At 59.7% G+C, this 25177-nt stretch overlaps 2 protein-coding genes across 13 annotated transcripts in view; one reads left to right on the forward strand and one right to left on the reverse strand.

Moving 5' to 3' along the window:
- The window catches only part of KIAA0753 (KIAA0753 ortholog), a 39076-nt gene extending 16717 nt beyond the window's left edge, over positions 1-22359 (reverse strand). For 3 of the 12 annotated variants that reach the window (XM_019413763.2, XM_053893012.1, XM_019413770.2), the window contains exons 1-11: positions 17988-19027; positions 17343-17485; positions 14147-14376; positions 11935-12517; positions 9362-9468; positions 7845-7907; positions 7244-7459; positions 5321-5531; positions 3527-3759; positions 1926-2092; positions 503-622 (exon numbers count right to left, since the gene is read on the reverse strand). In XM_019413763.2, the coding sequence (XP_019269308.2) occupies positions 503-622; positions 1926-2092; positions 3527-3759; positions 5321-5531; positions 7244-7459; positions 7845-7907; positions 9362-9468; positions 11935-12517; positions 14147-14158 (1712 nt within the window). In that variant the 5' untranslated portion in view covers positions 14159-14376; positions 17343-17485; positions 17988-19027. The other 9 variants (XM_019413766.2, XM_019413760.2, XM_053893013.1 and 6 more) reach the window with 9 other exon arrangements.
- Positions 22360-22416: 57 nt separating this feature from the next.
- TXNDC17 (thioredoxin domain containing 17) lies at positions 22417-24382 on the forward strand. Its single transcript, XM_019413776.2, has 4 exons — positions 22417-22700; positions 23092-23173; positions 23444-23519; positions 24152-24382. Exons 1-4 carry the CDS (start codon positions 22556-22558, stop codon positions 24218-24220), a joined length of 372 nt encoding a protein of 123 aa, XP_019269321.2. The 5' UTR covers positions 22417-22555; the 3' UTR covers positions 24221-24382.
- The last annotated feature ends 795 nt before the right edge of the window (positions 24383-25177 follow it).

The following is a 25177-nucleotide window of genomic DNA, read 5'->3' on the forward strand; positions in this document are numbered from 1 at the left end:
CGTTTCTAGAAGTGTTCACAGAATGCACCGCTGTACCACAGACAGAACAGGAACTGGTGGACCACTGATGCACACACAATGTTTGAGTGAACGAAAGAAGAAGGATTGAGGGGCGCCTGGGGGGCTCAGTCGGTTGAGCGTCTGACCTCGGCTCAGGTCACGATCTCACGTCTGTGAGTTCGAGCCCCGCGTCGGGCTCTGCGCTGACAGCTCGGAGCCCGGAGCCTGCTTTGGATTCCGTGTCTCCCTCTCTGCCTCCCCCCCGCCCACAGTCTCTCTCTCAAAATAAAGACATGAAAAAAAATTATTAAAAGAGAAATAAGGGGTGAAAGGGAGACTCGCTGTCTACCCTGTACACTTGGACAGGAAAGTCGGGGGTTACGCGTTCTATAACCGGCTTTGTGCGTGTGCGCACGCACACACACACACACACACACACACACACCACACACACACACGAAAGAAGAGTTCACTCCAAGATTTGGAAAACAGCGGCACAAACCTCATGGCTTCGTGCGCAACAGCACCTGTCAACGCACTGGCCTCCTGAGCCTCTTCCTGCTGGACAGACCGCTCTCTGGCGGCATCTCTGGGGCCGGGCCTCACCTTCAGCCAGGCGGCACTACAAAACACGGAGAGTCACGCCCTGGGGACCCCTCCCGGGACAGCCAGCCCCGAGGACACGGATGCAAGCAGGGGCCGGGGCTGGAGGAGGAGGGAGCCGCCCCGGGATCCAGGCTCAGTGCCCACGGAGACGCTTTCCTCCGCCCCCCACACGCCACCGCGTGTCGAGTGGAAGAGAGCTAGGGGTGAGCGTCAACAAAGCCCCACTAGAACCCAGATTTAACGTGACCCAATTACTTTCCACGGTGCAGAGCGGCCGTCTCCCGCGGGCCCGACCCAGCACCGTGACCCCACCGCCTTCCCCGCGCTCCGCACACACCCAGGTCTCTCTGGTCTGCGGCATAGACTTCCACCGACTGACATTTTTTTGAGCTTCCACGTGAGTTCGCGGCTTTGTGCCAGGACACACACAAAAGTACGGAACTTCGAGCAGAGGGATAAACGCAGCAAAGCCCGCGGTGACATCAGGACGCCTGACTTGAGACCCCGCTCTACTACAGAAGGCGCCGGACCCTCTCCGCGCTGCCGCGTCAACTTGAAAACGAGGGCGCGCGGGCACGTGTGTCATTCACACGACACCGCGGGAGTCTCCAGGTGGGCCCATCCGCCAGGCTTTTCCCCGTCACCTGCCGGCCTCCGGAAGGGTGGGCCCTCCTCCCCACATCCCTGCTCCACCACGCTTCCAGCAACTTCCGTCCCACGGAAAACAGACGCCGCTCTGTCCCGATCGATAGTCTCCCTCGGAGACTACTTCCACCTGACCGGACCCCGCTGCCCGGGAGGGCCCGCCTCCCCCCAGCCCTGCGATGGCGCCTCGTCCCTGCGTGCAGTGGATGAGGGGACGGCGGTAACGTCCACATTACCCTCACGTCCCCTGCAGTCGGTGAGATCCGTACGGTTTTATAAGTCAGCATCTGGTCTTAGAGTTAGAATTATTTCTAAACATTCACTCATTCAGCAAAGATTTAGTGAAAGCCCCCCAAGGACCGTGAGGGGTCAGGCCCCGCGCCAGCGCTGGGAGGCATACGGCTCCTGGCCTCAGGTCACTGAATCCACCGCGTGGAGACAGGTGGGGGCGCGCCTGCGACCCCCACACGGGACCACACGCCCACGGCGGGTCGGGGCGGCCCGCTCACCCACAGCCACGGAGGAGAGAGGAACCGTCACCCTCTAGACACAAAGCGCTCGCGTGTTTCTCACCCAGCTAAGCTTTCCTTCCTCACGGGAACCACGGCGGCCGCTCCACCAGCTGTACGCGCTAGGTCACCCTTGACCCGAGGAGGGAGAGCGCGGTCACGTACCATTTGGGGGACGCTGGCGGGGACGTGGGGTTTGGAGGCACCCAGGGGGCCCTGAGGTCCCTCACTGGCTGCTGGCTCCTTTTCAGCCTGGATGACACGGTCGTGCGCTGCAGTCTGCTTTTGCCGCGGCCTCGGGGCGGCTGACGGTCCTCAGCTCTGGGGGGTCCCTGTAGGAGAGAAACATGAACCCTGAAGCCAAACGCGTATCAAAGAGGCTCGTTTTAACCTCTGGCTTACGGGAGCTTCGGGCGTCCCCCCGCTGCACCAGACCCCTGACTGGAACGCGCTGTGGCAAATTTGGGGGCGGGTGCACGTCACAATGAACCCCCCAGGTGGGGGCGGGGGTTTACCGGTGGAGCCCCTGGATTTGCCACCTTTTAATATGTGTGCGTATGCGTGCATGTGTGTGCGTGTACAGATGGAGTCCCTGGATTTGCCCCCTTTGTGTGTGCGTGCATGTATGTATGACGTACGTGTGTGTACATGCGTGTTGCACATGTGCATAATACGCATTGTGTGTGTGCGTGTACATATGTGTGTGTCAGTCTAATATACACGCACGTATATGTATGCCGTCTAATAAACATACGTATCGTGTGTGTATAACGTACACGTGTGTATTACGTGTGCGTGATATACACGTGAGTCATGTGTGTGCGTATGTGTACAATATACACGTATGTATATGTATGTATATGTGAGTGCGTATATATATTTATGTTTACATTTTTCTCTAATTAAGCCAACACAAAGAAGAGATAATCTGCACGGTATTCTCGGTGAAGACCCTTAACCTCTGAGTCTTAGGTGTCTCATCCATAAAATGGGAGCTGCTTTCCCGTGTTTCCAGGAGGCTGGACGGGCCGCTGTCGAAGCAGCAGAAGGCGCTCTCCAGGCAAAAGCGCCGGCTGCCCTCGGGCAGGCTGGGTCCTGACCTCCCAGCGACTGCCCTCCCCGCCCCCCCCCCCCTCGCGCCGGGACTGTGTGGAAAGGAGCGAGACCTGACCCAAGCCAGGATCTATCAATCACCGTGCCTGGGGCCACCTGACCACACGCAGGGCAGGGTGGCTGTGGAAGCCCGCGCTCGCCCATCCGGTGGCAGGGACTACATGAGGGGTGGCTAGGCGGGAAGGCGATCTTCCGGCTGGTTCGGCCACACTGCAAACAGAAGCTTAAAACGTAACGTAGCCTCAAGCCAGCTGGCTCCCAAAGACCTGCTGGAAAGCACTGACCCTTGGACGCCTTTTCCTACCGAGTGGTTAGTATTTATCGATATTTATCTTCAGCAGGAACCAAATCTCAAGCCCCTCCAATTTCACACTTCCAAAGCAGAAGCAGAAAAAACTGAATGTTAAAGTAGCCTGCCCAGTCAAGACCTCGGAATCAAATTCGTTCTGACGTCTCCAAACCAGGACGAGAGAGAACGTCTGGTGGTCACAGCAACATTAAAAACTGTTATCTTTTTAAAAAAAAAAATAAGGAAACACTATTGGGAGCCGAGCAAAGTCAGCTCAGCCGGGACGGTGGGCTCAGGGGCTCGGGCGGCACCGCCGACCAGCCCGTGACCGTGGCCACGCAGCCGAGGGAGGGAGCGTCCCTACCTGCGGCGGCCCCACCGGTGCCTCCTTCTTCCTGGGCGGTATGCTCCCCGCCCCGGGCCTCCAGGCCGCTGCTCCCGCTCTCGCCACGGCCACGGGCTCTGCCGTGAGGCTCGCGCTGTGGTCCGGAGCAGGAGGGGCTCCTTCCGGACGGATGTCCGCGCCCCTCACACCAAGCCCGTTCCCGTTCGCGGACCGCTGGGTCGCTGCAGGTGCTGCCCCAGGCTGACACTTATCTGCAGGGACAATTCAGAAGGACAGACGGACGTGCTACTCAAGTTGATGACAAGCGAGCGTCCCCTCAGACGACCTCCAGACCTCCGGCCCGGAAACACAGGGGCGTTTTCCTGCCAAGATCACTCCTCGCCCTTGACTCCCCCGCGGACCCACACGGGGAGACACCGAGGCTCACTTCCCACGTGCGCTCCTTCCTGTGACTATAATAATGCCAGCTCCTGACAGACCCCTTCTTTGTCCTCGATCACCCCACCTGGCTACCAAACGTGGTTTTGCTAAAATGTAAATATTTAACTGTCACCTCTCAAAACTTTCACTGGCTCCTAATTTGACACAGAATCAAGTCTGAACTCCACATGACATTCAACTTGTGAGGAGAAAAGAACTAAAACCGTCTACATTCAGGGCGCCTGGGAGGGTCGGTTGGTTAAGCATCCAACTCTCGATTTTGGCTCAGGTCATGACCTCACAGTTTGGGAGTTCGAGCCCCAGGCTGTCAGCGCAGAGCCTCCTTGGGAATTCTCTCTTTCCCTCTCTCTCTGCCCCTCCCCTGCTCACTCTCTTTTTCTAAATAAATAAATACATACATACATACATACGTAAATCATACGTACATACATACATACATACGTACATTAAGTTTCACTTAAATTTAAAAAGAGGGAGGGCACCTGGCTGGCTCAGTCGGTGGAGCATGCGACTCTTGATCTCAGGGTCTTGAGTTCAAGCCCCACATTGGTAGTGGAACTTACTTAAAATTAAAAAATCTACGGGGCGACTGGGTGGCTCAGTCGGTTAAGCAACCAACTCTTGATTTCAGCTCAGGTCACCATTTCACAGTTTGTACCTCCCTCCAACGGGGGACCCTCCTCCGCGGGGGACCCTCCCTCCAAAGGGGCATCCTCCACAATGGGAGACCCTCCCTCCAACGGGGGACCCTCCTCCATGGGGACCCTCCCTCCAATGGAGCACCCTCCACAATGGGGGACCCTCCTCCACAGGGGACCCTCCTCCATGGGGGACCCTCCACAATGGGGGATCCTCCTCCATGGAGGACCCTCCCTCCAACGGGGGACCCTCCCCCACGGGGGACCCTCCCTCCAACGGGGGACCCTCCTCCATGGAGGACCCTCCCTCCAACGGGGCACCCTCCACAATGGGGGACCCTCCCTCCAACGGGGCACCCTCCACAATGGGGGACCCTCCCTCCAACGGGGGACCCTCCTCCATGGGGACCCTCCCTCCAACGGGGCACCCTCCACAATGGGGGATCCTCCTCCATGGAGGACCCTCCCTCCAACGGGGGACCCTCCTCCACGGGGGACCCTCCCTCCAACGGGGCACCCTCCACAATGGGGGATCCTCCTCCATGGAGGACCCTCCCTCCAACGGGGGACCCTCCTCCACGGGGGACCCTCCCTCCCCTGTGGGAAACCCTCCCTCCCCTGTGGGGGATCCTCCAGCTTCCCACCCGAGGATGCGGTTGGCTTGCTACTGGCTTTGGGGGTTCAAGTGCACCCGCTGTGGACCAGACACGCACAAACATTTCAGGACACATACCAGCAAGAAGCCTGTCTGCCCTGGAAGGTTGTCGCGCTTCCTGCAGAAGTATCTCCTCTGCTAGGGGAGGTCTCCTCTCGCCTTGTGGCGAAGAACTCCGCCGTCTCTCCAAGGCCCTGTGGCCACCAACGGGAAACCTGGTCTGAACTTCCGGGAAACATTTCTTCACCTTTTTTGGTGACGGTTTCTTTTCCAGGAGGGCCTCCAAAGCCTGCCGCGAAACCAGCGTTCTCTTAGTGTGTCTCACAAAAGTCTGCCCGCTGATCACAAAACTGAAAGCGAGGTCTCGGATAAACGTGCCGTTAAACGGCCAACTCTCATGGTCGTCCAATTGTTGCTTAACTTAATCTGAAAACTTTTTTACTGAGGACATCTGTCTAATCAGAAGGATTCTGCACGTTCTTTTACACGTTTAGTTCGCTAAAACCAACGGCAAAAAGATAAAGAATGTGACTACTTTTAAAGGCAACCAGATCTTAGGATCACCACATTTTAGAAACTAACCCTAGTCTTCAGAACATAACGCTTTACAAGCCTTATAATTCTCAATAAACACCTCATACACTCCAACAGTATTTTCAGCGTGCAAACGAACCGCATTTTATATACGTTTCCATCAACTACTCCGCATGCCCAGCAACCTCGGTCACTCACCCACCCCAGGGGGAGGACGCCCGTGCCCCCTTCCTAAAAGAGACGCACGCTCTCCTGAGCGCCCCCACCCATCGCCCGGTCCGGACGCATCGGGCACAAGTGAGCATGGCAGGGAGACGTCCTCCGGGTGGCAGCGGGCCGAGGGACGGCGCGGCTCCTCAACGAGACAGAAGGAACGTCCCGCACCGCCGAGGAATTCCAAAGTCGGAGCGGGCGGACATCGTGTTTAGGAAAGGTTAGGTTCCGGTACCCCTGCAAAGTCGGGGGAAGCACCGGGTAGCCCCTTGGGGCCCTTTCCAGAATTGTAAACACGTGTCCTCCGAGCAGATCAGCGTGGCCAACAAGTGTTTCTAGTGGGCCTGCCACGCCGTCCGCAGGTCTGAGCGTCCCAGAGCGAGCTCTCCCTACACCACCTGCAAACCACACGCACCGTGCCGGCTGCCGCCACGGTCGGGGCAGAGGGGCCACGAGGGCCACCGAGGGCGTCACCCACCCGGAACTCCCCCTCCAGCGCCCCCTCCCTCCCAGGTCACGCTGACACGGAGCTCGCCTTCCGTCTGTGGGCGGACGTGCGGGGCAGTGAGATCCCGCCGGCATCTCGGTGACCTGTCAGCAGGACGCGGGGCTCCGGAAACCCCTGCAGCCCACGGGCCGCGTCAGGGACGGGTGGCAGGCTCACGTGGTGGCACTCGGCAAGCTTCCGAGGGCCGCGAGGACGAAGGAAGGCACTGTCACCGGCAACCACGCAAGACCCTACCCCATCCTGACTCGCACCTGCCGGCTGTGGTTTCCAGAGGTCTCCAGCCACAAGCCTCGAAGCTGTGCGCTCATAGACAAGTATTTCTTCTTGCCCCAAATCGACCTTTCTTGCCAATTTCTTCTCGCCCACTAGCTGCCCGCTGGTGCCCTCCTCCAAGCACTGACAGAAGACTGCTGTACTCTCTCCTTTCCTGTGCCAGTAAAATTCTTTCCCGGACGGCGTGGTCAGGGACTGGAGCGCTCCGGTTAATCAACGGACCCGGTTAACGGTCGCTGTGTGTTCTATACCGAGCCGCCCGTTCTCAAACAAGTGAAATGCAACTTTACAGACCAGACTGTAAAAGCCACAAAATAAAAACGAAGGGCTGCCCCCGTCCTCTGCAAGGCTTCACCGCTAGGCGGCCGGTCTGTCTGGTCGTCTCTGTGAATCCCAACGAAACCGGGCGATGGAAAACACCGCTTCCCTTAGACGCAAAGCCCTCTGAACAAAACCTGGAGTCCGCTTCGTACCTCGATTTGCCGCAGGATGTCTATGACCACCTCGGACACAGAGGAGTCGGCGTCCAGCTTGGCGGAGCAGAGGGAGAGCTGGCGAATGAGGCCGCCCAGCTCCCTGCACCGGGCAGGGAGGGGCCGCTCCCCGCGGTCGGCGAACTGGGTCACAAACACGTGCAGGGCCCGGATGGCGCTTCGGTGGGCAGCCGCCAGCCGGGACATCGCCCACGACTGGCGAGGGGGGACAGATGGGAAGTTATTTCGAAACTCAGAACTTGTCAACATTAACCCACCCTCACCGACATTTACGGCCCGTCTTCCTTCTACAGACAACTGTTTCTGTCGTGAAACTTCTTCACGGTAAAGGGGATTAAAACGTTGAAACCTTCTCTCATGGCAAAGGATCTTTTCCTTCCTATTGTCAGTTTCTTACACCAGCAACAACAGCAACAAAAATCTATTTTCAGACTCTGTTCCTTGGAAGGCGACCCCGAATTCAGAATATTTACTCTGCTCGGCCCTCACTAAGGCTCTGCAAACGAGCACAGGGCACCCACCAAACACCGGAGATGCATTTACAAGGAATAAAGGTCAACCACACCAATCCGCAGCCTACCTTGTCGGTATGTTTCATCTTACGTGGACTCAATTCATCCAATTCTTCCTGGATTTCTTTCACCTGTTTCATAAAGGGGGAGAAGTGAAAACTCAGTATCTTTCCACACGTCTTTTTGGTAAAAGAGGACACAGCATGTCTTGTCCAACTCCGACCACTGTTTAAATCACGGCCCTTGAATTCACACAAGGCTCTTCACTCACGTACCCGGAGCAGCGCCCCGGCTGGGAGCCCCAGGTGGTGAACACAGCACAGTGCCCACCTGCCACCCCAGGTCCCCGGCATCGCGGGAACATAACGTGAAGGAGCGAAGGTGGAGGCGGCCCTGGAAAGGGGGGAGGGCCACGCCAGAGCGCGGGGTCCGCCCTGTGCCTCAGAGAGCTCCCACAGGGTCAGATGCGTGTTCCGGAACAATCCCTATGGCGGCAGTGTGGGTTGAGGACTGAAACCAAACCCCAGAAGAATACAGAGCAAAATCAGACTAGGGCACTTCCTTTCAATGAAAACATCCAGTTTCTGGTTCAAGCAATAAAGCCAACATGGGACTTAAGTGACCGGAAATGCAGTAAAGGTGGATTAAAGAGTGAGGCACTGAAGTTAGAACAGACATTTAAGGGGCGCCTGGGTGGCTCAGTCTGTCAAGCGTCTGACTTTGGTTCAGGTCATGATCTCAACGTTTGTGGGTTCAAGCCCCACGTTGGGCTCTGTGCTGACAGCTCAGAGCCTGGAGCCTGCTTCCGATTCTGTCTCCCTCTCTGTTCCCTCTGCCACTCGTGCCCTGTGTCTCAAAAATAAATAAATGTTATGGGGTGCCCGGGTGGCTCAGTTATAACACAGAACTTCGGCTCAGGTCATGATCTCGCGGTTTGTGGGTTCGAGCCCCGCGTCGGGCTCTGGGCTGACGGCTCGGAGCCTGGAGCCTGCTTCGGGTTCTGGGTCTCCTTGTCTCTGCCCCTCCCCCACTTGTACCCTGTCTCTCTCTCGAAAATAAATAAACATGTACAAAAACAACAACAACAGATGTTTAAAAACAATCTAGCTGCAACATAAAGAACGTGAATGTCTGTCTATCGCCACGAAAGGCATCCCGAGACCCTCGACACGGCCCCCGTTCCTCACCACTGGGTGAAGACAACCAGTGTTTACTGTTACGGCGTGTGCAGTGGGTCACAGACACGAGATTTCCTCTCGGGCTGCGGCTTGTAGCTGGGACGGGGGCTCCAGGGTACCTGACCGGCCTGTGTCCGCAGAAATACGTGCCGTACAAGCACTGTTCTCCGGGGAAAGGACTCAGGGCTTTTGCTGGATTCCCAAGAACCCATGACCCCAAAAAGCCAAAACCCGCTAAAGAGTTGGGCCGTATGCACGTAATACACAAACACACGTAAAGGCAGGCGGCAAAAGGAAGAGGAGTCATGTGTCCGCACGTCCAGGAGATTCGGCCTCACAAACGACCCAGTGTGCTAGCGCTCCAGAGACGGTGGGGCCCTGGCGGCCGGCGCCCCCACCCTCCGCACCTGCTGCTGCAGGGAGTACAGCATCCGGGCACAGCGCACGGCCTGTTCCTGCCTCCTGACGCGGGCTCGCTGCTCCTCATCCGGTTCCAAAGCTTCTTCCGTTCTATCTGCAAACATCGTTTCCCCGAAAGTGGATTACTCACTACAGATGGAAACTTACAAAATTTTCAATTATTCCCAAAGATGATACAGTTGGAGACCTCTGCTTTTATTAAAAAAAAAAAATGGGGCTCCCATAAAACACTTTTCACCGGCCAAGAAACGAGGACCGTGCGGGCGTGTGCGTAGCTCACGCACGGAAGAGGCGTGAAGGCCTCAGAGCAGGCCCTCCACGCGGAAAGGACCGCAACCAGACCCCAGTGGACAGTCTACGCCACCGTGAAGCGTCACTTACCGCTTTAAAATTCTTCCTATCGAGCCAAAACCTGTAATGCTTTCTAATTTCTCAAAAATCCTTTATCGGCTTATTTTTATGCTTGACAAGATTCCTCTGACACTTTCTCATCCTGAACCTAAAAGAGAAATCTTCGCACCGACACAGTAAGGCTGCTGGGCTGCCCACAGCCTTCACACGCTGCTCACGGAGCACACCCTGGTCCACCGGGCACTCCACGTCCTCCAAACACGGGCTCAAAGACTCTTGCTTCTGGAAGATTCCGAGGGGCATGAAGGCATCCCTTCCTCTAGACGAGGTTCCCAAATACGTTCATCCAAAACCAGCTCTTCCACAAACTCCAGCACACCAAGCCGGAAAAGCAACGTTTTCCTCGTCCAAGTGTAGTTTATGAACTCAAGTATTCAACACTTACTCACCAAAAAGCCAAATGACAAAAAACGTTCATTTTCAAAAAAGCAAAACTCTGAAATCGGGAGTTGTAGATACAGACGCTGTCTCCCGGGAGCCAGACCGCTTGGGTCTCGTGTGGGCTCGCAGCACGGGCACCGTGGACGTAGGGGACGGCATCCGGCTCAGGCGGGGGGGGGGGGGGGGGGTGGTTAATGGAACAGCCAGTGTCTGGCCACACCTGGGAAGCACAGCCGGGCATGTCACAGCCCCTGGAGGGACCCGAGGACGGGGCGAGCTGCTCCCAGTCCGCAAGCAAGTGCACACACCTGATTCAAGTACGCACTGTAGGTTTTTGTACCTATTTGCTGTCGATTGTGGTGACGTTGTCGCTATAGTTTAGAAGGTATGGGGCGCCCGGGGGGCTCAGTCAGTTGAGCGTCCGACTTCAGCTCAGGTCACGATCTCACGGCTCTTGAGTTCGAGCCGTGTCGAGCTCTGTGCTGGCAGCTCAGAGCCTGGAGCCTGATTTGGATTCTGTGTCTCCCTCTCTTTCTGCCCCCCTCGCCCACTCATGCTCTGTTTCTGTCTGTCTCTCTCTCAAAAATAAATAAACGCTAAAAAAAAAAAAAAAAAAAAAACAAAACCAAAGAAGGTAAGGACTTGCGACAACCTGAAATGTTGAACTAAAAAACAAATGAGCAAACACCCGACTCAGTCCCTCCCCGGGGCTTGGGGAGCTCTCTCTAGTGCCCGCGTCAGGCCGTATCATCAGAGCAGGGCCCTGTGGCTCTGTCCCCCAACAGCCCGGACTCCGCCAGAGCCCCGAGCAGCAGGAGCGCTGTTGAGCTGGCACAAGGGTGTCTGAACCGCGCCCGGTACCGTGCTCTTCACGGAGACCGCAGGGGGATGTCCCTTCTGGCCCAGGACGGGCAGGAACTCTTTTCCCCACGCAACTGTGTTTTGTCTCAGACCCTGTAAATTCTGCAACTGTTACTCCCCCGCGTCCCCCACCGTTAGCCGCCCCCATGGAAGGTCAGAAACAAGCATCACTTTTCCTGGCCACAACCTCCTCAGCGACGTATCTCTGTTCTAGCGCATCCAATCACAGCTGGTTTTGTAAGAGGCACCTTGACCCCCTCCTGACGCGCACACAAGACGTGCACGGAGTCACCTGCAAGGCCCAGGGCCACAGCGGACCCCGAGCGGATCCCAGCACCGGCTCCTCGAGCCCCTGCAGTCACAGCAGCTAGCACAGCCCTAGCCCTCGCGCCCCAGGCAAACGCGGGGCGAAAAGAACACTGAAGAGCTGTGGAACCGGTCTGTGACGACCACGCACCCTCCCTTGTGCCCGGTGGTCAGCAGTCAGACGTCCCACACGCCCCAGCCCCGTCACTGCCACGTTAAAACAGACTTTGTGGAAATACGCACACATCACGCTCCTTGTTCAACAAAGCACAAACGATTTTGCCAGAAGGGCTTCTGGATGAAGAAGGGTCGCCTGCATCCAGGAGCCGGAGGACCGCAGGTGGGGGGGGTGGGGGGTGGACAGCAGGGGGCCACCTGCAGGAGCGAATGGCCCAGGGGGGCCTCTGCCAGGAGCAGGGGCCAGGCCAGGGCAAGGTCGCCAGGAAGAAAGCCCTCCCGCGCGCGCGGTCCAAGTCCGCGTGCCTTGTCACCGGTGCTCAGGCTCCTGGGGGCGGGGGTCCCGAGGGAGTGTGTGCTACCCCCCCCCCCCCCCCCCCCGCTCTGGGCCTCCCATCCAAGTGATGAGCCCTGTCGCTCTCACCTCTTTTAATTACTTCTTCCATTCTACGGACGCAAGTGGTCAGCTCCTCCTGGAGTCTCTGCACCCCCAGCAGGCCCCGCGGGCCACCCGTCCTGGCGTGCGGCTGGGGCCCCGGCTCCAGGGCGGGGGGCTGCCCCGGCCGCGGGGTGCACAGGTGAACCTTCGCACCCGAGCAGGAAGCTCCCCGCCCGCACGTCTCGTGGCTGCAGTGACACATTTCCCGGCTCCTTGCCTCCTTCCTCTGCTCCCTGTGCTCAGGCACCTTGTGCTCAGGGTGTCCCCACCTCTGACAGGTTTGGGGCTCGCTTCTGAGACGCTGCTGTCTCACGTGCTGTTCGAACTGCCTGCGTCTCACGTCCCTCTTGGCCAGGTGGACGGCATAGCTGAGCCTCTCCTCGGAGATGACGGAGAAGGAGGCCGAGCCGCTCACGTCGGGCCCGGCTCTGAAGCCCGGATCCCCGCCACGGTAGGACTCGCCGTACGAGTGCGTCAGTTTCTCGATTCTGATCGCGTCGGGGCAGGAATAGCGCGCGGCCAGGTTGCTGGAATGTGCAGGAACACTCCTGTTGAACTGCAGCTGGTTCTTAAAAAAAAGGCAAACAAAGGTGGGAGCGCGTGAGAACACACTGCGCCACGTGGGAGGGTGTGCTCTCCCCACCCGAGCGTCCCTGCTGAGACGCATTCTCCTTGTGCGTGGACGGAAGCGGCCACTCTCGCACGCCCCCGGCTCCCCCGTGTCCCCGCCGCTGCCCGGCAGCACGCGGGGTCCTCTTCCGAAAGGCAAAGCCCCACGCGGCGGCCGGAGAGCCCCTCGCGCCCTGGTCTCTGCCTCGCCTCCAAGCGCCAGGTTCCGGGAGAGGCGCCGCCGTCCATGCTGAGCCTGGCCGACGCCGCTGTGGACGCCCAGCCGCCCACCTGCTGGCCGCGCCACCCCGCCCTGCACCTCAGCACACCTGGTCCCCACGGTCCCCGCACGCCTCCTACGCGGGCTTCAGTTTTGGTCAGTTTTAATCCTGACACAAGCGAGTTTTGTTTGGTCTTTCCCTTAATGAACACGGGCACTTCCGTAGCCTACTGTTTGCATTATTTTCCATGGCTGCGCTTTCCAAACTCCCATGAATGGCCTTTTCATGCTCAGCTGAGCTGTAACCCTATTAACCATTTACACGGTTCTCATTTTTCCACCAACGGACATGTTGATTCCATTAATATCGCCACGCATTTATTTTCCCTCATTTTAAAGCATTTCCTACGGACGAAACACCTGTTCTGGGATTACTGAGTCAAGGGGAACGAATGATTTCACAACCACAGGCCCCATGCAGCCAACGGCCCCGAGGGTCTGTGCACACTCCATGAAGCCTTTAATCTGGGGACGGCCTCTGGGCTCTCGTGACAAAGTGCACACGTGTGATCACGTGACAAAGAGTCACTTTCAAACAAACCCCCCGTAGGGGCGCCTGGGTGGCTCAGTCGGTTAGCGTCCCACTTCGTCTCAGGTCATGATCTCCCAGTTCGTGGGTTCGAGCCCCGCGTCGGGCTCTGTGCGGACAGCTCGGAGCCTGGAGCCTGCTTCGGATTCTGGGTCTCCCTCTCTCTCTGAACCTCCCCTGTGCATGTACTCTTTCTCTCTCTCAAAGAGAAATAAATACTAAAAAAAATTTTTTTTTAAACACCATAACCAAAATCAAAGAGCTGAAAAATTAGAAGAAAAGTATTTATAAATAGAAAGGGCCCCCTATATAAACACATGTTTAAAAGGGAGGTGAAAAAAGATCAAAACAGTAGGAAATGGGAAAACACAGGAGCAGACCAATTATACAAAAAGATACAAACATGACACTGTAACATAGGAAAAGTTGGTCAATCTCATAAAAACACAAATAAAAAACACACTGAACCAGCAGCCGACTGCAACAAGGGAGAGGGGAGGCCGTGCTGTGGCAGGTACAGCTGTGGGCAGGGCCCAGCCCCAGGGACAGGCCCACAGGCGTTCTCCCCCCCCCACCCCCATCACACTGGTGACAGGGGGTCCCCACCCGGCCCCAGGGACAGGCCCACAGGCGTTCCCCCCCCCACCCCCATCACACTGGTGACAGGGGGTCCCCGCACGGCCCCGGGGACAGGCCCACAGGCGTTCCCCCCACCCCCCCGCAGCCACCTCACTGGTGACAGGGGGTCCCCGCTGGTAACTGCAAAGTGCGGAACCCACCTGAAGGTCCATGTAGGAGAGCGACCGAGTCAGCTGGGAGCACTTCGAAAAGGAAGAAACAGTGAGCCTCCGCGCGCACCCCTCTCTAAACCCCAGCAGGCGGCGCTGAGACACCCTGCTCCGTGCAAAGGGCCGGTGCACCAAGACGGTCCGTGACTGCTACCCTTCGAGCGGGGAACGGATGTGTCATGACAGGACACACGTGCGTCTGATCACTTGTGCCAAGAAACCTAGGAACGGAACATCAGAGACGGGCTCGGTCAGGTGTGTGCGTGGGGGGTAGGAGGCCGGGACGGAGGAGGTGCGGGAGGGGATCACACTCTCCGACGCCTTCTGGCGCCGGCACACGGGGGGCCCGCTAACGCGTCACGTGGAGCAGACAGGGAGGCAGGAAGGGAAGGAACCAAACCCGTAAGGATAAAGGAAAACCCTGAAAATGAATACTAACAGAAACCCGTGCGCCAAACTGAATTTCTGACGAGTAACATAACCACACGAGAGTGAGGGGTAAGAAAAATTAACCTGAGTAACTAGGTTATGCAGCCTCGGGTTAAAACGATGCTGAGCTCTTGAGGGCGGGGCTCTGCCTGGGGAGGCACCGACCGGATTGCGGCAGGGAAATCCCTGCACGTTCTGAGACCGAGCAGACACACGTGGACAACTGGGGTGGATGACAGGAGTCACAAATGGGAGGTGCCGGGCTGCCACGGACGGCGTGCGTGTGAGCTGGCCCGGGCTGGGGGGCGGGGGAGGCGGGGTGCACCGCCCGTGTCGGCCTCCACGCGGAAGTGCACAGGCCCACGGGTACGGACGCCTGTCCCCACTTCTGTCCTCCGGGACGGCCTCGCACGAGAGCCCCCGGGAATCAGTGTGCCTACTCAGTACCCACACGTGAGTTCTAACTTCCATTCTCCACCAGAGGGAGGAGGATGGCCAATTCCGGGGCTGGGACAGGGGAAAAATATGCTGGCCCCGGAACGCCTTTTTACACCAAATGTGGCCACAGATCGACAGAGACGTGTGAAGGGGCGGCGGAGTCAGCCTGGAGGGGCTCCCACTTGGCCAGGTCAGGGCCCTTCTCAGTACCCTCCCGGACACAGCCAGGCTCGATGAATCTGCTCTGATACCAAGAGGTCAGTCACCACGTAGCAACCATCAGGGCAAAAACTACCAATGAAGGCCGAACGAGGAGATCAGTCTGGGGGTGAAAGGGTGTGAACAAGGTCTCAAAGTCAGACACCCCCGACTACGGAAGGTGAACGGGCCAGCGACTTCACGGGGGAAGCCTGGCGGGTGCCACCGTCACCCTCATCCCAGGGCTGGAGTGAACACTGCCGGGTGGGGGACTGACGAGGTCGACACGCGTACCTCCCAACGGGACACACGAGGACTCAGCATCACATTGGGGTTTTCCCGCCCCGGGTGTGTAACCCGAATGTCACTAGGAAGGTCGGGCAAACCCAAACGGATGGAAAGTCGCCCAATAACTGGCTTGCATTTGTCAAGAATGTTGATGTCGTGAAACACAAAGTCTCAGAAACTGTTCGGACCCGAGGAGCTAAGCAAACACGATGAGTCCCGCAGCTCAGTGACCCTGGTTCCTTTCACTGTAAAGGGCATCATTGGGCCAACTCAGAAAACCTCAGGACGGCCTGAACATCACATGGCAACACTGTCCTAACGTGTACTTCTCGATTTCCATCACCACGTTATGACTACGTAAGAGGAGTCCTTGTCTTCAGGAAATACACACCAAGTCCTTAGTGGTAAAAAGGTATCGCGGCTGCCACTTGTACTTTGCCAGTTTAGAAAACGTGTGTGCATGCGCGTGTAGATGTGTATGTGCGTATGTGCGAGCAGGTGTGCATGTATGTGTGTGCCTGCAACACGCGTGTGTAGGGAGGGAGAGACAGAGAACGGAGGAAGGGAGGGAAAATGTAACAGAAGTGTTAGCATGTGGGGAGTCCGGGAGCAGGAGCAGGGCACGCAGGAATTCTGGGTACCGTCGCTGTAACTTTCCTGGGTGAAAACCACACGGAGCTATTACGCCACGCCCACCAGAATGGCCCTGATGAACACAAACACCGCCGGGCTGGCAAAGGGGCCAGGGTGCCCATCGCCGCAGGTAGGGACGGGCAGCGGCACAGCCCAGGAGAAAGGTCCGCTGGTTTGTTAGAAAACTAAACGCACCCCTGCCTTGTGACCCAGCGATCTCACTCCCGGGCATTTACACAACAGAAGTGCAGACATGTTTACAAACGTGTACAAGAATGTCCACGGCAGCTTCATCTGTAAAAACCCACACGAGAGGTTAGAGTGTTTGTTACAAAGCAACAGACCACGACCCACGTAAGGACAGAGAGAGGGTCACACCCACTGAAAGAAGCCTTACGTGAAAGAGTACGCGCGATCTGGTTCTACTTAGAATGGGCAAAACTAACCCACGGTGGAAAAACCCAGAATGGCTGCCTGCGAAGGGTAGGAAGGGGCGTGAGAGAACTTTCTGGAGCCATGGAAAAGATCTCCATCTCGCCAGAGGCACGAGTGACACCTGTGTACACGTTGGTGGAAACTCAGCAAACGTGACAAGATGTGTGCATTCTGAGGTATCCAACTCAGACCTACAGTTTGCACCGAGGGAAAGCGGAAATTCCGAGAGTAAGTTCCAAGAGTCAGTTCTGGAGGGCGACTCCGCACGGCGCCGGGTCTGCAGCTCACGCTGTGCATTTCAGAACGTGCGACGCGCCGGTGAGCGGATTGCGGAGGACAGACTGGAGAACAGACACGCAAGGAAACTAGTGGGACAGTAACGGAACTTGGGCGTTCCCTGTAGAACTCGGCTCTGCTGTGTGAAGATTTTCCTAAGTTCGCCGTTGGAGGGAAACGTATTTCGGTGGCGACCAGGTGAAGCCGGAGGGTAACTGGTCATTAAGTGACGTGACGGAATCACCTTTGTCCATTTTCTTAGGTGTGATAGTGCGTAAGCAGGAGTGCTCTAAAACGCTTAGCAGTGGAGTGTGCTGACGGCCGCAGCTGGCTTTGAAACGGCTCCCCAAACACCGGAGGGCAGAACAGCACACGCCGCTCGAAGTGTCAGATCTCGAAGGTGGTTTAAAAGGCGTTGGCCGTCTTTTTCTTGCAGCTTCTGTTCCAAACGCGTCGCGCTAAAAACCTGAAGACAAGACGACAGAAGTACCTGGGTCTGGCGCTGGCTGGTCACTCCTCCCGTCCAGTGGGACGCCAGGCTAGATGAGCACGGCGGGGAGCCGGCCTGCCCCGGCCCGTTCCGTCAGAGGGCGGAGCGCTGGCGAGAGCCCACCTAGGGTCACCGGTCATCGCCTGCAACGGGAGGAGGCTGCTTTCAGACCAAGGGCGATCAAACACCGGAAGGAGGGGACACCATGCCACCCTCAGAGGACGGTGCTCTAGAGGAGGCCCGCAGCAGCCTCGCGCTGACCAGCACGGGTGCTCCGGGAAGGTACCGGCCAGGGTCCTCCACAAAAGCGTCTTCCCTTTTGGAATCCTCCTTTCCAAGAGAACGGGGGACGCACCGGGTGAGCGGCTACCCGTCGAGCCCAAACCTCAAGGGCCACCAGTGAGACGTTACTCCAGAAACGGCTCTGCCACGGGAACCAGGCAGCCTTCTGCACACAGTCCGCGTGAGCAAACCCTAGCCACTCGGCGAGGGGCGGCGTGCTCACTCCCCGGGCTAGCTCGGCAGGGCAGAGCCGGCCGGCTCCGGGCGAGGCCTCGGGGTCAGAACACCGAGATCCCTGCCAGGATCTGCCACTGAGTAGCGGAAGGGCCCCCAGACCTGCAACCCCACACCCCCCACACGCACCCCGTGAGCCGACAGCCCGGAAAGCGTTTCGTCAGGATTTGTAGGGACGTGGCCGCGCTCACCCCGCTGTCTCGGACCGCCTCCTCAGACGCCGATCACGCCTGCCTTGTGGCGTGCCGACCACACACCGGTCTCTGTCATTGACCTACTTCACGGCCAGGCCCCAGCCTTCCAGCTATGCCAGCTTCCCGGGGGGCCGGGCCCGGTCCCGCTGCTCCGAGATTCCCCACGATACAGGGTTTTGAGCAGAGCAGATAATTGAACTCAACGTCTGTTGAATTAAGCTGATTTTCCACAAACCGATTCATTTTAGACGTACCGGTGTGTTTGTGCTCTCAAAGAATCCTACAGCGAATCAATTGGGAAATCCAGGTTTAAAAAAAAAAATCCCTAATTTAAGCTTTTGAGTAAACCCAAGGTCTGTAGACTGGATTTGCTTCAAGACAGATACACGTGTAGGAACAGAAGGGCAGCTGTTCAAGATTCCCTGTTCCCACAGCTGCAGAGACGAGAGCGACAACGAAGACGGGAGGGCACGGGGGCGAGGCAGTCCCGCCAGCTTTTGTCACCACGGTCACCACAGTCCAGGGCAGCCGCCGCAGAACGGAGGAGCCCGCAGAGCTGGGGCGGGGGCCCCTGCGAGTTCTATGTGGCGACACTTTCCCCGGAAGCCAAAGGCCTAGGACTCAGGGCTGCACTAGGGAAACACTAGGTGACCGCCCCCCCCCCCCGCCCTGGCCCCCCGTTGCAGGATACCTCGAGTGACTGACACACACACACACACGTACACAGAGTCCAGTGACACCCACCCCACTGTTCCCCTATACACATTCCTGGGACGCCCCTCTCTCTGCAACCTGTCCCTTCCCCACTGCTCCAGGACACCTCCTAACTTGTCACCCGATAGACCCAGGAAGCCTCCACAAAGCATCTGTCCCAGATCCCCAAGACACCCCTACGGCCTGCGCCTCCATCTACAACCCAGGACCAACCTCCCCCCAGCCTGTCCCCTCCCAAAGAGCCCAGGACACCCCCCACCCCGTTCCCTACATGTGCTATGAGAAGGCCCCCCTCAACCTGTCCTCCCCCAAAGGGCTCCCCCGGACCCTCACTGCAGACGCTCCTCCGGCCTGTGCCCCCCCACTCTGCTGCGGGTGACCTCTGAGATGGCCGATGCCCGTCTCCTGCCCTGCAACCGGGGGCACAGGGCCTCTTGTCCCTGAGGCCGCAGGCACGTTCTCACAGTGGCTCTCTTCCCCTGGGGGCCGCGGGCAGCTCCAGGACCGGGTCCCACACCCGTGGGCAAGAGGCGCCCCCACTGCCTGTCTGCCTCCCGCCTCCCCCCACGAAGCCCCAGCTCCCTCCGCAGACGGCGTCCTGGACGCTGGGAGGCCGGCGGCAGCCTCGGCGGCTTCTTCCCCGGCACACCCAGTCACCCACACCACGGCAGGTACGCGCCCCGCTGTGGGCACCCCCACAGCCGCGAGCACCCCCAAAGGCAGGGGCACCCCTGCAGCCTCAGGGACCGGCCCGCTGGCCCTTCTCCTCCACGGGCCATCCGCAGGTCCCTCCGTCACCGGTCTCTGTCCCCACACGCCCGAGACATCCCCACAGCTGGCGTTGGCCATCATCGGCCCGGGGGCCCCCGCCGCCGTGGGCACCCCCTCGGCCCCAGGCATCTCAGCAGCCTGTCCCCCTCCCAGCGAGCCGGAGGGGCCCCCCGGGCCCAGCCTCTCCCCCGTGGGCCCAGGCATCCCGCCGCTGGGGGGCAGCCCCATCCGTGAGGGACCCCTGGCGTCTATGGGTGCTTGCACCGTGTCCCTCTCCCCCCACAGGCCTGCGACACCCCCGGGGGCGGACTCCTCCCGGACCGGCCGGGGCGTCCTGGGAGCCACGGGCACCGGGGCAGCGGCAGACGCCCCTGCACTCGGTCTCTGTCCCCAGGGTCTCGGCACACCCCCAGAGCCCGTCTCCTGCCCCGCGAGCCCGGGCGCTTCAGGACCCCCGATGGCCTGCCCCCTCTCCCACGGGCCTGGGAAAGCTGCAGAAGCCGCAGTCTCCCCCGCAGACCACGGCCCCTCGGGAGCCACGGGTAACAGGGCAGCAGAGACGCCGTCGCACAGGCTCAAGCCACCTCGAGAGCCGCCGTCCTGGCACGTGGAGCCGGACACCCACACGGCGGCGGGCACGGCCGCAGGCGCCCTCGCGAACCCCCCCGGGCCGCACCTGTGCCTGGGCAGGACTGCGGCCCCAGGCAGCCCCTCTGCCTGTCTCCTTCTGCACAGACAAGACGCGTCCCTGGGGCCGGCCTCTTGACCCGCAGGCCCGGGGGCCCCCAACGCTGCGGGCAGCAGGGTCTCCTGCTCCCCCAGAGCCTGCCTCCCGTCCCACAGGCTCACAACACCCCCACAGCCTGTGTCCCCCGCAACCACCCCCGGCGCCCCCAGGGCCCGCTGCCCGTCCCACAGGCCTGGGGCAGCCCCGTAATCCGCCTGTCCTCCCAGGGCCCCTGGTCCCGCCACCGCTGCCCCCACCGGCTGCTGGGTCCCCCACACACCGGGGATGCTCCCGCAGCCCATCTCCCTCCCCAGGGCCGCGGGCACCCCCAGGCCCTGCTCCACACTCCACAGGCCTGGAGCGCCTCCAGGGCCCACCCGCAGCTCGGCAGGACCGCATGCCTCTGCGGCGTGTGCCGCTGCCCAGGAACCCGGGTCCCCTCCAGAGCCGGTCTCTACCCACACAGCCTGCCCCCGTTCCCTGAATCCTGGGTCACCCCCACACCTAGCTTCCTCTTCAACAGCGCAAGGCACCCCCACGGGCTGTCCAGTGCCCCACGTGCCAGGAGCACCCCCAGACCCCATCCCCTCCACGGCCTGTCCGTTCCGCCACGCGCCCAGGGCACCTGCACAGCTGGCTTCCTCCTCCACCCTGCCGGGCGCCCCCACAGCATCAGGCAGCACCCTCGAAGCCTGCCCCCCTCTCCATGAGCCCGGGGTGTCCCCACAGACGGTCTCTGGGCCGGGAGCCCCCGGCACCTGCAGGGACTGCCCTCTGCCCCACGGACCAGGGGCACTCCCCCAGCCCCTCTCCCTGTCCACAGGCGCGGGCCACCCCGCGGCCTGTCCTCTCCCCAGCAGGTAGGGCACCATCCCAGGCACACCCCCAGGCAGCAGGCCAGCCGCCTGTCCCCGCCCGCACAGGCCTGGGACCCTCTCACAACCCGCCCCGGGCCGGACGCCTGTGGACGCTCCCGAGGCCCGGGGCATTGCCCGAGCCTGTCCCTTCACCCAGGGCCCCGTGAGACCACCCCGGCTCGTCTCCACCCAGGAGGCCCTGCCGGGGACGCCCCTGTCAACCGGACCCTCTCCCGCGGGCACCGGGTGGAGCTCCACTCTGCTTCCCCCCCCGCACCCCGCCGCCGCCCGCATAGCCTGCACCTTCAGCCACAGCTCCAGGATGCTCTCGTGCCCCATGGATCCCGGGCGGCCTTTCCGCTCACAGCCCCGGGGGCTCCGGTAAGGCGCCCCGTCCTCCTCCCCGCCGGTGCCCGTCACCCACACCGACCCGACAGGCCCCACCACCTGGGGCTCCCCCACCGCGCCGTCCACCCACACGGCCCCCGGGTCCCCCGCGGCCTCCGCCGAGCCTGCGGCGCCGGGGGTCCCCGAGGCCTCCGGCCCGTTCGCCCCCGCCGCCCCGGCCGCGTCGGCCTCCGCTCTCCTCCCCCGGGGCCGCCGACAGTCTCGCAGCCTCTCTGCGCTCACGCAGCGCGTGTCCCACGCCGAGGTCGTCGCCCGGCGCCCCGCTCCCCGGCCGCGCGGCGCCCCCGCGGCGCCCCTCTTCCCCCACGGCCTCCCGCGCCCGCGCCCCGGCCGGCTGGGCCCCACGCAGCGGCCCGCCGCCCCGCTCATGGCTGCAGGCCCGCCCGCGCCGCCCCGCTCGGCCCCCCGCCCGCCGCCCGCCGCCGGGGCGGCCGCACACACGCACGCACGCGCTCGGCCCCGGCCCCCGAGCTCCGCGGGAGCGGCGGTGACGGGGCCCGCGAGCGGCGGGGCCGGCCGCGGCTCAGGGGCTCCTGTCCCCCGGGCCCACGAGTCCGGGCGCGGCTTCCCAGAGTCCCCCCGGCCCCGGCCCGAGCCCACCTGGCCTGGGGCGCGGCGCGGCTACCGGGGAGCGGGCGGGGGGGGGGCCGGCTAGGCCGCGCTTCCGGCCGCTCGCGCGGTCGCCATAGCAACGGGCGCAGGGCGGCCTGGGAGCCGTTAGGGCTCCCGAGCCGCCTAGGGGTCCCGGGGCTGCACGGCGGCAGGGTGGGCAGCCGCCGCCCATGGGGCCCGGGCCGGGGCGGCTGGGGCAGAAGCCCGGGTGCCTGCGCAGGGCCAGCGCAGAGCGCGCGGAGGGCACGGGCCAGCCACAGCCGGGGGCGGGACGCGGCGCGGAGGCCTTCTGGCCGCCCCAGGCTCCCGTAGCGCCGCGGAGCCCCGCCGGCCGCGCCCCCGGAAGCGGCCGCTCCCCGCCCCGCGGCGGCGCCTCCCGGAGACCCGGCCGGCGGTGCGCGGCGCGCCCTCCCGATGGCCGGCTACGAGGTGGTGAGCGTGTCCGGCTTCGAGGAGTTCAGCCGGGCGGTGGAGCAGCACCACGGCAAGACCATCTTCGCCTACTTTACCGGCTCCAAGGACGCCGGCGGGAAGAGCTGGTGCCCCGACTGCGTGCAGGGTGAGAGGCCGGGACTCGGGGCCCGCGGCGTGGGAGCCGAGCGAGAGCCAGACGAGGGGGCTCGCCGACCCTCCCCGCCGCTCGACCCGGATACCGCGCGCATCCAGTCCCCGAACAGCCGTCCCGTCCCCGGCGCGCTTCGTGTGTCCGGGACAGGGGAGCCGGTCGTCCGCCGTCAGCGAGGACGTCCCGCAGCGTTCTAGGTGCCCGTGGCGCGGGGGCCCATCTGCCCTCGGATTTGGCCCTCGGCCTTCAAGTGGTTTTCTGGTCGACCTCAGTTACGGTCTGAGGACTTGAGCGAAGACGGAAGGGAGGGGGGAGGGACGCTGTTCCTCGGTGCCGGATTCTAGAGCCGGTGAGTAATTATTCTATATCAACTTTTGTTTTAAAGCGGAGCCAGTCGTGCGAGAGGGGCTGAAGCACGTCAGTGAAGGATGTGTGTTCATCTACTGCCAAGTGGGAGAGAAACCTTAGTAAGTGCCCGCGCGCAGTCCCTCCTGTCCCGGACGCTAGACTCGCGCACTTAGGCGGGAAGGGCCTCGGCGACCAAGGGTCTGCGTGCTTAGGGCGGTCGGGCAAGTCAAACAATCAGACACGATTAAAGTCCTAGTCCTCAAGCTTTTACAAACATTTACAAAGAAACCAGTGATTACTGAAAAACTAAATGTAGGAATGTATCAAATATTAAATGGGGAGAAACCAAGTAAATGTTACCCATAATCACTTTTTCTTTTTCGAAACAGTTGGAAAGATCCAAATAACGAGTTCAGAAAAAACCTGAAAGTAACTGCGGTGCCTACACTCCTTAAATACGGAACAGTAAGTGTCCGTCGTGCCATTGTGGCGGGACTACAACTCCCCCCCGTCAAAACTCCTGTTCTGGATTCAGATTTTAAAAGATCTTGATGTTTGTTCCCAGTGGGGATCTATTAAAATGCACAGCTTGGCTGTCCATCCCTATGGGCAATCAGATAAACTATTAAAAATGCCAGTATCTTAAGTATTAGGTCTTTTTCATGCTTTGTGAAAGCCACTGTTTTAAAATTCTCTAAGCACTGCTCAAGAAAGTTGGTTAACGTAATTCCTTAAAATACTAGCATCGATGGTTGTTTTCTACTGACTTCAGGATTCTGGCTAAAAAGAAGGCCCCTCCTCCAGTTTGGCCATGGCCAAAACTAACGAGTTCTAAACTAACGAGGTGAGGGAAGGCGATGGTGCTGGGCTTGCTGTCTCTTGTTTTAGTCCACGGAGCTGAGTATTTTAATGACTTATCTTAAGGCAAATAGTTATTAGAACTATCTAATAAGACTTGTTACAACTAGATGATGGTCTTTGAATAGCATGGTTTCTCCGTCGTAAGATTTGTGTTAACTCAAGGAAGAACAACTCCTTCCCTCCCTAATAACATTTTTGTAGCTGTGGGTTAAGATTAGACTGCTCTTCTCTTACAGCCTCAAAAACTGGTGGAATCCGAGTGTCTCCAGGCCAACCTCGTGGAGATGTTGTTCTCCGAAGATTAAGAGTTGATGATGACAGTTGTGTCTTGATTTCCTGATCTGCTCTGGCATAAAAGCAGTTGCATACTTGCTTTGAATTCATGTTAGCAATAAATAAATAAATGAATGACGATGTAAAAATAGTTTATGTCTAAACAGTGCTATTAAAATGCTCACGAACCCTCAGTTTGCCTGTAATATTTGAATTTCTAAGATACAGGTAAAATAAGCCTTCAGGAGTGGCAGTGACAGCACTGGGAATGCATTATTGGAGGTGACAGAAATATCTAAAAGTCCCTACCAGTAAAGGCAAATTCCAAATCTCCAAAGCAGTTAGGATCTTTTACCGTAAATGCCACAAATTTACAAAGAATGGCTCCTAAAACACCTTGTCTGGCTTTAGAACGGACAACTTCCCGTAGCCAGTGACGGAGAGCACAGCGCACCTAATGCAGCCTCCCTACCCACTGCGGGCAGTTTTGCTCTCCTGTCTCAAGAGGCTTTCTGGCTCTGGCGGAGGCAGGTGGCACAGGTGGGTCAGAGACCATGTCGTCGGGTGGTGGTGGCCAGAGTCCCAGCCACGAGTCAGTCACGCCGATCACCACCACAGACAAGCTTCTTAACCCGTCTGAACCCCAGTCTCCTCCTTTATGGACGCGGGTGGTTCTGCAAGTGACGCGAGAGCAGGACAAGGCAGGTAACGTGGCCCTGGGGTGTAGTACCGGCCACGGAAACGTCAGCTGTGCTGGATGGTCACAAGTATTTGAGGCTCCTCGTCTTTATTCTAGTCCAAGGTCCAAGGGTGCAATGAGAAGTTAACCAACAACCTTCTCCTTCCCGTCACCGGGTCAGCGACACGCCGCCCGTTCCTTTAAGCCCTCTCGCAAAGCAAGTGGGGATACGGATAAGTCCTCCTTTTGGGCAGAGGTTAAGAACCTTTCTGCGGTTCCTGCTCTGATTTAAAGGAATCATTCACAGGGG

This window comes from Panthera pardus, unplaced genomic scaffold (genome assembly GCF_024362965.1).
Source record: "Panthera pardus isolate Hobbes unplaced genomic scaffold, ASM2436296v1 HiC_scaffold_3, whole genome shotgun sequence".
NCBI classification, from domain to species: domain Eukaryota; kingdom Metazoa; phylum Chordata; class Mammalia; order Carnivora; family Felidae; genus Panthera; species Panthera pardus.